Source organism: Nilaparvata lugens, chromosome 8 (assembly GCF_014356525.2).
Source record: "Nilaparvata lugens isolate BPH chromosome 8, ASM1435652v1, whole genome shotgun sequence".
Classification (NCBI taxonomy): Eukaryota; Metazoa; Arthropoda; class Insecta; order Hemiptera; family Delphacidae; genus Nilaparvata; species Nilaparvata lugens.
The window spans coordinates 10,083,756-10,099,220 of NC_052511.1; the positions used below are offsets into that span (position 1 = coordinate 10,083,756).

At 34.9% G+C, this 15,465-nt stretch overlaps 1 protein-coding gene across 2 annotated transcripts in view; it reads right to left on the minus strand.

Moving 5' to 3' along the window:
- LOC111063472 (homeotic protein ultrabithorax) overlaps positions 1 to 15,465 on the minus strand; it is a 481,856-nt gene that overhangs the window by 217,333 nt on the left and 249,058 nt on the right. Inside the window, exon 2 of one of the 2 annotated variants that reach the window (XM_039433884.1) lies at positions 6,912 to 7,039. The exons of the other annotated variant lie outside the window; for it this stretch is intronic. Within the exon in view, the coding sequence (XP_039289818.1) occupies positions 6,912 to 7,039 (128 nt within the window). The remainder of the gene's footprint in view (positions 1 to 6,911; positions 7,040 to 15,465) is intronic. 2 annotated transcript variants of the gene reach the window in all.

Genomic DNA, 15,465 nt, shown 5'->3' on the forward strand with positions numbered 1-15,465 from the left:
CACTCAACCTATTCTCTCTCTCTCCAACGACTCTCTCTCATCCATCCATCTATCCTACCCTTCACTCCACTCAATTATTTTATATAATTCCCTCTTCTTTTGTCTCGATCTCACAGTAAATAATTTTTTCCTCATAAATCTACATGTATAACATGATTCCTCATTATCAACCTTCCCCAATCCTGTCACCTTCTTCTCATCATCTTTCTCTGTTCAACTGTTCCAATCACTCAACCCATTCTCTCTCTCTCGCACTCCTACCAAACGATCAATCGCCACAAATCCGGTAGTTCCGTTGTGCCGCCATTCACATTCTCTATCCTTTCCTGGCTGCTTTATCCCAGACTGAGTTATATTGGCAGCGCGCAGGATTCAAAAATAGTAGCGCAACCCTTTTGTTCTACAGCGCACCCAAAAATTTTCGCATTTTTTTCGTCTTTTCCGCCTTTGTTTCAACATATGGCCGCCGGAAAGCACCCTCCTACAACAACCCTTCCCGCTTGCAAAGATACAGATCCGACTATATTTCAAAGCTAAACCCTCCTCATCGATAATCGCCTGATAAATGAATTATTTACCGCAGAAAAGACAATATCGGCAGGCTGCTCGGTCCCTGATAGCTTAGCGCACTGACCAACGGATTCGTTGCTGGCTGCTTGTTTATTTAGCTTGCTTTATGCGATAATCTCTGGTTTCTACTCGCTGTATCAACCATCCTTCTCTCCGGACTGTGATTATTCTCTAACTCTCTCTATCTCTATATGATCTTATCTACCTATATAATTATTTCACTTTATTATTTTTCTGTTTTTTTTTCTCTTAAATATTCATATTAGTTTAAACTTTTACAATATTTCCATTCATAAATAGATCCATAGTTTAATCAATTGAATTGACGTTTCGGTAGAGAGTTAGTGGGAAGGATATTTTTAATATCCTTTCCGAAGAATGGACATTGATATGTCCAAAGCTCCGCCAATTTATGTAGATGCATAACAATATAATTATCTAAAGTTATTATATTACAAATTGCGTTTTCATATCATATACAGTTCAATAATTATTTTCTTAGTCTATATCATGTAAATTCATCTATAATTTTGCTGTATTGTAAGCTATTGTATATAAGTCTATAAGCCAGTATATATTGTAATCTACATAAACAGAGTACTCAATCAATCAATCAATCGCTCTAACTTTTTGTGGCTTAGATCTGTCATTCTTTTTTACTCTCTCTCCCTATCTCACTACAAACATGATATCATAGTAGTGAGTTTCAAGAAGATGAGGAATGAAATTTAGAATCTGAATTAATGTTGATCTTAAATTGTATTTGATTTGATGCTAGATAATGATTTATAAATCAAATTGCATTTGGAGGATTTAGTTTCATCAATCGTAGATTTTTGAATTAGATTGCAGTTTTTGTTCGTTATGAGATACCTTCCCCTGCAACTCCTTCAAGCTGCAAGGCTCCAGGTTTAGACTTGGAAATGAAAATTAAAGTGCAATCCATTAGGCGCAGTTAAGACTCTAAAGACTTCTCCATCACTCAACCTTGAAGAATATCCTTCAAAAAGACCCTTGAAAAATAACATTGAGAAGTAATCTTGAAGAAGAACCTTGAAGAAGACCCTTGAAAAATAACATTGAAAAGTAATCTTGAAGAAGAACCTTGAAGAAGACCCTTGAAAAATAACATTCAAAAGTAATCTTGAAGAAGAACCTTGAAGAAGACCCTTGGAAAATAACATTGAAAAGTAATCTTGAAGAAGAACCTTGAAGAAGACCCTTGAAAAATAACATTGAAAAATAATCTTGAAGAAGAACCTTGAAGAAGACCCTTGAAAAATAACATTGAAAAGTAATCTTGAAGAAGAACCTTGAAGAAGATCCTTGAAAAATAACATTGAAAAGTAATCTTGAAGAAGAACCTTGAAGAAGACCCTTGAAAAATAACATTGAAAAGTAATCTTGAAGAAGAACCTTGAAAAAGACCCTTGAAAAAGAACTTCGAAGAATAACCTTGAAAAAGACCCTTGAAAAATAATCTTGAAAAATAGCCTAGAACTTGCACCTCCTTAAACAACTCACAGCTCTTGTATCTATACAAAATTTGAATACTACTACCATTTTGCACTAGCTCGTAAACCAACGATAATGAAGTAACTCACTTGGAAGTGCTATGTGCACTAGTGAGTTGGGGTGCTTGGGGTGCATCTATCCAAATCGACCCCACTTCTCCAGACTAACAGATGGTCAACGATAGAGGCAGAGTTCAAGTGGAAGTGCATTGCATACTGCAGGACCAACTCATTTGCATGGTACTCAGGGTCTCCACTAACCTCTAGCTGAGAACTTCCTTAGGGTGGAAAGAATCTTGGGATGTATCGAGTGCTCACCAACCAGAAAATAGGGAGTGAATGCTTATTTTATCTGTTGGCTCACGAATACATTTAAATAGAGAACCCTCTTTGAGAAGGGAGGGTAAGAGAGTGGGTGGTATTTTATGTAATAAATAACAAAGCACTCTGTTATTTAGATTTTTTGCTTGGAAGAGATCCGATATCAGGGGTGCGTAAAGTTTTCCAGGGTGTAACAAGGGCTTTCCAAAATTAAGGAGCCTCTTTTTCTTATCTTTTTAGTTGGAGAACCCTAATTTCTCCACTGGAGAACATCTTTTCAACTCCTGAATATGATTCTGATTTGCTCCAAAATATAGAAACAACAAATCTCTTTCAACTATATCTTTATAGAAGCATTGTCTAAAGCTATGATAAACGAATTCTTGATACATGTATCATCACTACTGGAAATTTACAATAATTGTTGAGAAAACAATACAGTTGGGTGCCCAATCACGGCCTTTATAGAGGAGGAACAAAAAAAGATTTATTGATGGTAACTTCAGATTCAATGGCCTATCTAAATGGACTGGATATATGTATTTGAAAAAAATGTTTTTAGTTACCATTTATGTTCATTTTTATACCTTGAGACAAGGGATCATTCCCATATCATGATCCTGAAGAAGTGGAGATGGAAATGAATACTGATTGATGTCTTGGAAGCCAAACGCTAAATAAATAAATACCTTCTTCTCTTCTTCTGGTGCCTATCCGTTACCGAATGTTGGCAATCATTCTGACAATTATAACCTTGTTGACAGCCGCTCTAAAAAGTTCCGGGGTGGACACTGCAAATATTTTGATAAATTGGAGACCACATTGTACTATTGTACTTCTACTTGAAGTATTTTGCTATTGATAACAGAACAATTTTCCTGATCAGATATCATTGTTATTGTAAAGTTAGTGTAATATATGTATTTGCCTCTGAAGATAAAGAATTTGAATTTGTAGAAAGAATTCCATGATCTTATCATGATTTATGTTACTGGAGATTTGATCTGACAAACCTAATTTTGGCCATATTGGAACGAGGCCTACTATAGTGAGGTCCACGTTATAATGGCAGTGAAAAAAGGTAGAAGAACAGCATTGTCGATTCTCTGTCTTAATTAATTATTTTTCTGCACTGTCAAAAACAGATTTGGCATCGTTGCGGAGCTAGAAAAGAATAGTACTACCTGCTTTGGCGAATGATAGACAAGGATAGCAACATCAAAGTTAATCAAATACTGTTATTATAACGTGGACCTCACTATAGACCACATACAACAATACAGGAAATTAAAACACTTTTCATTATGAAGAATTTACTCAGCTTCTAAAGTAGAGAAAGTTGTCTGGAGACTAGAATATACAAAGAAAAGGAAGAGAAAGCGAAAAAAACTGAAAGAAACAAACTACCCTTGAAGAAGATGAAAGAAGTAAAAAGGTTGGAAGGTTAGTTAGGTGTCTTTGTTCCTTCTTCATAAAAAACTCCATTCAAATCCTTTCGCTTTCTCAGGGTGGACAAAAACGTTCCCTGATTCATGGACTCTGAGAGACTTTTGTTTACTTTTTGTAGTAAATTTTGATCAGTGTTCCGTTATATATATATTAACCATAGATTCACACTGAGTTAATATTTTACAAAACTATTTAAGGCTAGATAATCTTGGGTACTAATTCTAGTACTAATCTTATATTTCTGGTAGGTTTATATAAGACACAGACACAATTTGTATAAACAATGCATCACACACACTGCACTACAAATAAAACCTTCTGCCCTGCTAACAATAAAAAGTGAGTGTTTACATATTTCTTTCCACATATTTTTTATAGGGCCTACTTATATTTCTACATATTTTTTCACATACTCCAGAAATATTTTCATTCTATAATATTTAGAAGACAATAATGATTCACAAGGTGGAAACCTGACTTTGCTTCATAGAGTAAACACAAACACTAAGTGAAAAATCGACTATGCTACATAGTCTACACAAACACAAGAGAGTATAATAGCATAGAGAAACAATAGCGTAAGTAGATATCCCATGGTATGGGGAATTCATGTCGCAACTTTTGCTGTTATCTCAAGCCGATTACTGTCGATTATTTTCAGTTTTTACTGTTTTGTTGGGGTGATAGTGTACGAACGGCACAATTTGAGAGACTACCAGCGTCACACAGCTGCATGGGAAAAAACTACGTGAACTATCGGCTTGGGATAACAGTAAAAGTTGAGACATAAACGCCCTATACCATGGGATATCTACTTACGCTATTGTTTCTCTTTGGTAGTAGATTATTCTATGTATAATTATTGCTTATTGAGATGATTCTGATTCTGTGATAAATATATATATAGATAACCATAAATTGATGCAGGGACCAGACATTCTATAACTAATTGAGTCAGAGTAATGTACTCTGTTATTTGATACCCACTGATCTGAATATTTTATCAAAAATATCTGATAAGAGTTGGGAGATGAATTTTTGTTAATCAATAGGGGTTGTTTTCAACTCTCCTAGCGATTATATAGAGGAAGGGCATCACTAGACTATATAGCACTCTCCCTATTTTCACAGCCAGTGTGCTTTTTGAATCAGGCCATGCCAGAGAGACTCATAAATCTGCAAAATAAAATCGCAGCCGAGATTTATCGTTGGCTGATTTATAATCGCCCTCCATCCTGTATGCGTGTCGTGTGATGGAGGATTATATTTTTCTCGTATCTCTAAATTTAACGCGGGCGACGATCATGGAAAAATACCGGATAGCTAGCTGCTTGATGCGCATTTTATTTCCTTTTTCTGAAAATAATGGTATTTACATTGTCAGAGCTGTGTCACTGCAAGCAAAAATGTAAGCTTATGTCGGCGTTTATTACGCAGCATCGTTTTTGGGGTAGAGGCGGGAGGGCTGTGACGTCATCCGGCTTGAATTATTAGGGATTTCAATGATTATAACGGGAACTTATTCAACGATAGGCCCCTGAAGTTTTGTTGCTGCTTGCATGAAGTTGAAGAGTTTATGGAGATTGATTTATAGAGAATACTATTAATGTGTTCCTATAGATTAAGACACACAATTTCTAGTCATTGTTCATAAAAAAATTAAGTTCTCAAGAATAAATCTATGTGGCTGATATTGTGGAATATATTGATGATAGTTAATGTAGTCGTTTCAGAACAACTCGATTGAGATCAAGAGCAGGAGTAAATCAAAGCTCACAATGACAAGTTTTTAGGTAAAAATTTTCAGATTCTAGACGTATTCCATCTAACAACTAATTTCAAATCCTGTTTCATCAATATCATTGAATTTCGATAACATTGAATGATAGTTCAGAATAAAGATAGAGCTTGGACTCCACTTATTAGGGCCGAATTCACCAAAACGAAACCTTGGTTTGACGCCAGTTGATTCTAAAGAAACAAAAAATCTTATCACAAAACCAATTCAAAATCATCTGAGATAAGGTGCGTACAGATATAGGCGCCGCGAACATGATCAATTCTCTTTCAATCAGCTGTCTATATATCTGTATTTTTACAGAAACGGTAAGATACAGATATAAAAAGCTTGGCATCAGCTGATTAAAAGTGAATTGCTCATGTTCGCGGCGCGTATATCTGTACGCACCTCTAGAACCAACTGCCGCTCAAACCTAGTTTTCGTTTTTGGTGAATTTGGGCTTTAAACTAGTTTGAACTCTACTTATATTTCAGCCAATCACTATGAAAACTCTGAAGGAAATATGACTGAAATATATCAGATAAGGAAATAAAATTATTTGGAAGTTTTGGGAGGAACATGATCTTGAAACAATGGAAGACTTTTCTAAATAATTATAAATTGAGAAATTCACCTAGATCTGGCAGTAGAAGCCTTGAATGAAAGAAGTTCGACTGTATGTATATATTGATATTTGAATTGTTGTGACTATAAAAACTTATAATTTTAAGAGAGTATAACTTTGAAATTGAAGAGTGTCTACATGTACCTACTGAATCTACTGTAAGAATCTAAAGTCTTGAAAACAGCTTATCATCCTACTTTAATAGTTCAAGATTGTATAGTTTTCGATTGGAAGAGTTTTGACTGCATATATTTGGAATATGAAGAGTTCAGACTTCATATGGTTGGAATTCGAAGAGTTTTGAATGTATATACTTGGAATTTAAATAGTTTTGATTGTATATAACTGGAATATGAAGAGTTCAGACTGTATATAATTGGAATATGAAGAGTTTTGACAGTATATACTTGGAATTCAAATAGTTTTGAGTGTATATAATTGAAATATGAAGAGTTTTTGCTGAACATTGTAGGAATATGAAGAGTTTTGAGTTGGGATATGAATAGTTTTGAATGTATGTACTTGGAATTTAAATAGTTTTGACTGTATATAGTTGGAATTTGAATAGTTTTGAGTGAATATACTTGGAATTTAAATAGATTTGACTGCATCAAGTTGGTATTTAGGGTGACTAGTGTTGATCTCTACTTGCCTAGCCAATGAAGATGAGGTGGATCGGCAGGGGCGTGCGCGTGGTTGGCGTGGGCGAATTATTGGGCGAAGAAGGCACGGAAGCCGATTCGCTATAATCTTTTCCATTGATCTGCAGCCGCCCATTGGCTAAAAATACAAACAATGGTTGTCGTCATTCACGTCACACAGCCAACCCTAACTAAAATAATCAGGTGCCAAAAACAAAACTGGTCAACTCAATAACAACTGAGATTAACTAAAAAAATATTGATTTTGTTTTTTTTTTCATAGTTTCTGAGTTGGAACAATAGATGATGAAAGAAGTGGGAATAGGAAGAAAGACAAAATAGTTTGCGAGAGAATGAAATAACGTCAACTCTATAGTAACTAACAAAGCGTTGCTGCTTTCATAGTTTCTGAGTTGAAACACTAGATAAAAAGTAAATTCGTATGGCTTTTGTTGGTGGGGAGTCCCTTTCGGGAAGGTCCCACCGCCTGAATATATAATTTAAGCCGTCAATGGGCCTTACGACTGTCATACTTCAGCCGGGACCGACAGTTTAACGTGCCCATCCGATAACACGGGAGTGATCTGGTTAAAAAACTTTTGGTAATGAGAGGGGTTCGAGAACCAGGATCTCTATGCTGCTACGCAAGCACTCTATCCACTTGACCACGGATCACTCCAAAAAAATAGAGTTTCAACTGACTTGAAACACTAGATGATAGAAGAAGTGGGAATATGGAGGAATGTTCTAATAGTTTGCGAGAAAATGAAATAACGTCAACTCTATAGTAACTAACAAAACGCTGAGAAAAAAGCCTAACTGGAATTATTATCGAGAATAAAAAGGAATGTAGATCTTGGAAAAGGTTGAGCAGTCTAAACCAGTAACTTCTGCTTGTTAAAGTTTATTAACTAGTACAACAGATTCATCAAAATCGTAAAATTGGTTTCCATTGTGGTAGTTTCAATTAAACATTTTAATATATATTTCCCATTTATTTATTGAGAGTCTTGCTTCTATATCATCGTTTGACATTTTAACATTTCTTATTTCAATCTATCATTCAACAATTTAGTCAATACCTATACTACTTTCAATACCTATATAACTTTCAATACCTATATTACTTTCAATACCTATATATTTTCCAAACTTTATTTATTCCTAGAAAATCTTACTTCCATTATCGTTAACATTCCTCTAATTGACCGAGCGAAGTGAGGTCTAAGATTCAAGTCGACGGTTTGGCATTTCTCTCAATGTTTGAATGTTTAATTTTTTATATGTTGCGCATTTACGGCGAAACACGGTAATAGATTCTCATGAAATTTGACAGGTATGTTCCTTTTTTAATTGCGCGTCGACGTATATACAAGGTTTTTGGAAATTTTGCATTTCAAGAATAATATAAAAGGAAAAAGGAGCCTCCTTCATACGCCAAAATTAGAGTGAAAATCAGACTATAGAATTATTAATCATAAATCAGCTGACAAGTGATTACACAGATGTGTGGAGAAGCCAGTCTATTGCTGTATTTCCATAAGGTCTATAGTTTTAATCAGGTACTTGTGGATGAGAATACTGCGTGAGGTCTACTGTTCACAGAACTACTAGTATTTCTTATTCCAACTCTATTTTTCAACAATCCTCTCTACTAGGAATCAAGAAAATTATGGAACTGAAGTGTAAACCAAGCATGGTATAAATTTTTGTTCAATCAGGAGGAAAACCTTAGCCCCAGAAATGTCAAGCTTTTTCTGGGATTGAATTATCTATATTATAGGTATTTGTACTGAATTTCCTTTCCAAGATATAACGCACAATAATAAATTATTGTGTGGAGTTGATAATAAATTTTTGTTCAATCAGGAGGAAACCCCCAGAAATGTCAAGCTTTTTCTGGGATTGAATTATCTATATTCTAGGTATTTGTACTGAATTTCCTTTCCAAGATATAACGCACAATAATAAATTATTGTGAGGAGCCAAATTTGAACTATTTTTCAAACCGGATTTATTTCCTCCCACTCTGGCAATGAGAGTAAATAAATAAGGAACTATAAATTGATAGGGAAAGAAATCATTTTCTCTCGAAACATTACACAATACCTTTGTATTTTTGCAACGATTGTGACATTTGATACAATGCTATTCGACGGCATAACCCACATCCACATGTTACAAACCTGTGCCCGCCTCAGACAAATGTGCCTTCAAACAATAGACCATAGTATAAATAAATAATGAGCAACGATAATGACATGTTTAAGCGCTATTAATTGCACTTGCCCTGCTGCAAAGTGAGCAACTATAGTATTCTGTGCACTGCTACACACGATTTATTGTTTTATTGTATTGTGTCACATCACCTTGGGGCGATCTGCGTTTGTTTCTTCAATGACTTTCACACAAACACACTCACAGATATCGTGGCATTCCATTTGCACCGCTGCACAGAAAGGGGATATTTCTGTTAAATGGACCTATGGGAAAATATTTTCGGACTATGTTGTGGAAAAAAAATCATACTTGAAACTTGAAAGTTTCCGTGACGGGAATTTGGAGATGTTAAGGAAATTCTGGCCACGAAAAGTCATACTCTATAATGTGTAGTTTCGCTGTAATCTGTAATATTCTCTAAAACATAGATCAAGTCCATCTATGTGCTCCTTAAAATACTCCTAAAGAGGTGATTTGAGGTAGCTTTAGATAGGATGATTAAACACAGATAAAGGATAAGCATAAGCTATATTTCTTGTCTCTGGTTTAAATGACCAGATTCATTTCAACCAATACAACACTACGAATCTAGTTATATCATAACATTGTAAGCATACATTAGTCAATAGTTTTTCCTTTTACATATTTGTTTCATTATCTTTCACTTGTTTTCTTGGTTCTTATTTTGTACTGAAAGTAAATTTTTGTTATCATGACGAGTCTGTTGCTTAAGCCGCCATTTTGTGACACCGTTGAGTGGGAGGAGACTGTCTAGCTGGGCCAATGGCAGGCGTTCATGCCCTTGACCAATAGCAGTACTCGCCTACTAGTATAAATTCTGCTGCTCTTGTATTTAGTTTTAGTTTATCAGAGATTGACAATGGTGTAATAACCGAAACCGGTCTTTCTAACTATCAATAAATCTGTGTTTTTTTTGACAGTTTCTTAGTCTTTTTCATTTAATATGAATAATTACCACAATATCAACTTCTCAACTACCCAAACTACCAACTATCCGTGTTTCGGATGGACACGTTAAGCCGTCGGTCCCGGCTGCCTGAAAAGCAGTCGTTAGGTCATGTCAGAGGCCCTGAAATTGATCAGTTGCGACCTGAAAACTCTGACACCAGACCTGAGCCAGCCAGGTCACACGATATTATTATTATTACTACCCAAAAAGTGAAAATTGACAAAATCAGATAACTATGTGTGACATACACTATTGAGTACTAAATTTTATTTACTATCAAATCAGAGAGAAAAAGAAAAAGCAAAAGATGAGAATATTTAGGTTGAGAAATAATTGAGAAGAAGGTAGAGTATTGATCAAGTATAGAAGAGTGAGATAAAATTGATGTGAGTACAGTACACTTGATATAAATAAAAAATGAATGATGGAGTATAGACTAGTAGTTCTGTGAACAGTAGACCTCGCGCTCAGTGAGTTACATTGACCTGTTGTTATGTTTTTTTCAAAAATAATAAATAATTTATCAATTAAAAATGTCTAAAAAAAATCCTAAATAAACATAGAGCTTCCTGTCCTATATCGTACCGTGACGTGTCGTCCGGAATGTGAGTGTGAGCGCTGTTATCAGGTCTGGCTGCAACTGTCTACAACGTTAATGGAAAGATACATTTTCAAGATGTTCGATGTTTTTGAACGGGTAGTAGCTGATTTATGATGAATAATTCTATAGTCTGATTTTTACGGTAATATTGGCGTATGAAGGAGGCACCTTTTTCCTTTTATATTATCCTTGAAATGCAAAATTTCCAAAAACCTTGTATATATTGTGGTGCTGAATCTAAATGCCTCACGTTGGGCCGGCAAATCATGTGGTGCGTTTTTAACGGCTTCACACATGTAGAGTGAATCTTGTACTGAGTCATGGTGTAGCGGCTATAAATTTTGTAATTGCGTGCGTGGACGCTGAGTGTACACCAGATTGATTGATTCACTACAAGATTCAATACAATTGTCGGAATCGCGGGAGGCCTAAATGCTCGCTCACCCTTGATTCTTCTAATGACAGATTGTATAAAGCTGAAATTTTTATAAGTAGTGTAGCAGACGCTAAACACTGAATACAGATACCTTAAAATTATTACCTGTGAAGAATGAGCATACAAAATCATACAGTCGAGCAAAAATCCCGATGTAGATAATTTACGGGACTGCGTCTCTAATAAGTTCTGAAGGATTAAAATACGGTATTTGCACCCAATATCGTTCAGAATATACTTCGAGAACAGAGTCTTGTCGGGTTTTAAGCTCTATTGTAGGAATTTATATGATCTATGGCTGCATCTGCTGTACAATTGATGTGTTCGCTCCAAAGTCGAGGTAGGTAACAGATAAAGCTGATATATGAGCAGGTAAGGACAAAGAATAAATATCTCGATCTGACCCCGCTCGCTACATCCACTTAGACCTGTTCCAATATCCAGCTTAATTCAATTATTCCAATGATCGTATTCGATCGGTTCTTGATGATATAGAACGTATCAGACACAATAATTGACAGGCTCAAGAAATAATCGAACTCAGAAAGCGAATTAACAAAATTGAAATGTATTATAATAAAATATGTAATCATACAGTGCAGTTCAGAATTTGATTTACAGGTTGATAATAATTTAGCATTAACAGAATAGTTAAAAATTTTCTTGTGCTTGCATGATACCATGACAGAATTCGACAGAATTTTACAATTGATAAAATTGAACAGTTTTGAAAAAATAGTGAAAAATGAATTATAAAATATTTTTAAAAATGCTCGGGGTCGTGGTTCAGGCAGCGGAGGATAGTCAATCAACTACAAATTCTTATAAATTAATATGAATAAATTCTAGGCTCTTAAATGCTAAAGCGCTTGTCGGCGTGGCCAATAATTTAACGAAGAAAAAATTTATGTTTCTGCACTGAAATATTTTTCGAAGCGTAGATTGGGGCCCCTTTTAAAACTTATAACTCACGTGAATTTCCTTGGCGGTCGTGGTTTTCCTCTTTAGATCAAAAATCGTTTGATCGGCAGCAATCCAGGCTTCGGTTTCAGCACGTGGGGAATTTTAATTTAATATTTCCTTCACCAAATTAATTAAGGGATAATTTACTTTAAGCTTTTAAATTTATCGATTGATGAAAACAGAAATTTACAAATAACAAATAGATTGGCCTAAAATATCGGCTCACAAATAGAACATTTAAAATCGAACAAGAAATTTTCACAAATAGGTCTTGGTAACTATAAAAAGAGATCTGCACGGTGAGGATTTCAAAAGGGAAGTGCTGTCTTTTCTCTAAGCTTCTTGGCTAGACCTTGCTTCTCAGAATCTCGATGTAATATTTGCATAAAAATTTGCCATTGGTAGAACGCTTGTGACGTAGACATGACGTCAGTGGCAAGCAGTAGAATATAATTCTTTTAATTACAATAATAATTTAATTTATGTAATTCTTAAAACTGCTTAATCTTCTGGACATAGTTCCTCTCATACAATGTACATGTGCTAGCGTAAATGATAGGCAGGGTTGTTGTCTGATAAGATTAACATGTGTTGCTTTCAAACGATCACCTTCTTGGTGCTATTTCTATGCACTATGATTGGCTTAGGCTTGCCAAAGATATTTCATTACCATGTGGTTCAGTTGAATTAAATCATTAATAAATTATATTCTGTACAATTTTTATTAGGTTTGAGACTGTTATAATTAATTTCTGCCGTTTTATCAATAATATAATTTCATGCTATGACCTATTAGTTACAATAAGACCTGACATATAATATAATTTCTTAATAATAAATAATTTCACGATAATACATACATTTTATTTTTTTTATTTGAAATTCTTGGTCCTTTATTGATAGTTTTATAATTTTTAGAGATGGTATTATATTCTTACTTGAAGCCAGCATGACATTTGACAATACTTTGAATCAGTCAGCTGCGTTCGAACTGTTTTAAAACATCTGATCGATAGTAAACAAAGTGTAACCTCAAAATCAATGATCAATTATAAACAATTTGTGCTTTATTTGCAAAATAATTAAATTTATTGAATAATTTTCCTAGAAAATATTCAGTACAGAACGGTACTCTTATCTAATATACAGTTATTGATAAGTAAGCTTAATCGCTCGGTCGCTAACTATTCCTTTAGCAAATTCTTTCATTTTAAAAGGGAATCACACTCTATTTTTCTCTCCTTTCATGGGGTCTATTTGAAAGATTCATCACAATATGTCGACGCGCAATTTAACAAGGAACATACCTGTCAAATTTCATGAAAATCTATTACCGCGTTTCGCCGTAAATGCGCAATAAACATTTAAACATAAAAACATTTAAACATTAAGAGAAATGCCAAACCGTCGACTTGAATCTTAGATCTCACTTCGCTCGGTCAAAAAAAGAAGAATATTGATTGAGGATCAGATGAATACGGTCATTGTTCACTGACTCGCTTCAATGTGCGAGTCAATCAATCATTTTATGTAAAAATCCAAGAGATAGAAATTGAATACAAAGAGATGATAGAGTAGAGTAGGAGGTGGAATATTGATTGATAGGATCAAATATAACGTCAAGCACACTTGACTGACTGTAATGTATGTATGACTGGACTAGTAGCCTTGTCCAATATTGTGCGAATGCATGGCATGACATCAAGTGGACCCTACCACTCAAGTACACTGTAGCGGATCCTCTCTGAGAGCTGACTTCACATGGTCTCATTTCACATGAGAGGTGTAATTTTTATACGTTCCACTTCGTATATGTAGCAGGGTACGACTAGCTGTATAATATGAAAAGGGACGAGGAGTTCTTTTGTGTTGTATATGGTGTGTGAGTGTGTGGGTATATCGGACAATCGCGTCGTAGTCCAGTTGTCCACCCCGCACCCCTCCCCGGGCAACGGGTAACGTACGAGGTGACAATAGTATGAGGGCAACAGTTAATTAAGCAGTATAATTCAACCCTTTGAATGCAGGGCGCTTGGACGTTGCTGGCCGCCCCTTCGCCGCCTCTCCACCACCCCACAATTGCCACCCACTAAAATCCACCCCCAGCCGAGGCGCAACCTGGGGGAGGGTCACAGTACCACCCCAAACAGACACAACCCTCAAGCCACGAGGTATTTATGCTTGCGCCATTGTATTCCACTCCACCCTCTGACACACCTTCCCTCTCGCTCACCCACATCCAACACCTATCACACCCTCTCTCTCCTAACAATCTATCTCTCTTTTACTCACCCTCTCACCCCTGCAGGCTATCCCGGTCTGCTATCGCGGCAACATCATCGAAGCTATAATTTGTACCTCCGTCCTATTTAGAAACGCGGCACTCTTTAATGAGGATATAATTTTTGAGGATTCTACTCAATCTGGTTCCTTTCTCTATGCGTGTGCTGGGCTGTGGTGATTTGTTGATGAGGGTTTTGAAGAATCATTGATGGTTAAAAATTTGGGAATAACAGTTTACAATAATGATATTGTATGATAGAATATTATATTGTAGTACAAAGCGAACAAGTGAGATAATATTGTCTAAAAGTTAGGAAATAACCGTTCACAATAACTATTATATCATATATGATAGGTATTGTAGTACAAAACGAACAAGTGGAATAATATTGTCTAGAAAGTTAGGGATAACCTTTGACAATAATTATATTATATATGCCAATGATATTGTAATACAAAACGAACGAGTGAAGTATATTGTCTCAAAAGTTGGGAATAACCAACCGTTCACAAAAATTTACATAATATGATATTGTAATACAAAACGAACGAGTGAAATAATATTGTCTAAAAGTTTGGAAATAACCGTTCACAATAATTATATTATATATGATATTGTAATACAAAACGAACGAGTGAAGTAATATTGTAATATTTCACCTGCTCTAGAACATGGGTTTCCCATAGTTGAGTGGGTTAATTTCCGAAAAAATGCAATTTATTTATATTTGTAGTAAATCTCATATATTGTATTTTTGAATATTATGTTCATTTTATTGATAAGATTGTTTATTTGTATATTAATGGAAATAAAATTTATTTGTATTGTATTGTCTAAAAGTTTGGAAATAACCGTTCACAATAATGATATCATATGATATTGCAGTACAAACCGAACAAGTGATTAATATTTCTTTAAATGTTAGGAATAGCCGTTCACAATAATCATATTATGTTGTGATATTGTAGTGCAAAGCGAACAATTGAAATAATATTGTCTCAAAAGTTGGGAATAACCGTTAACAAAAATTTACATAATATGATATTGTAATACAAAACGAACGATTGAAGTAATATTGTCTAAAAGGTTAG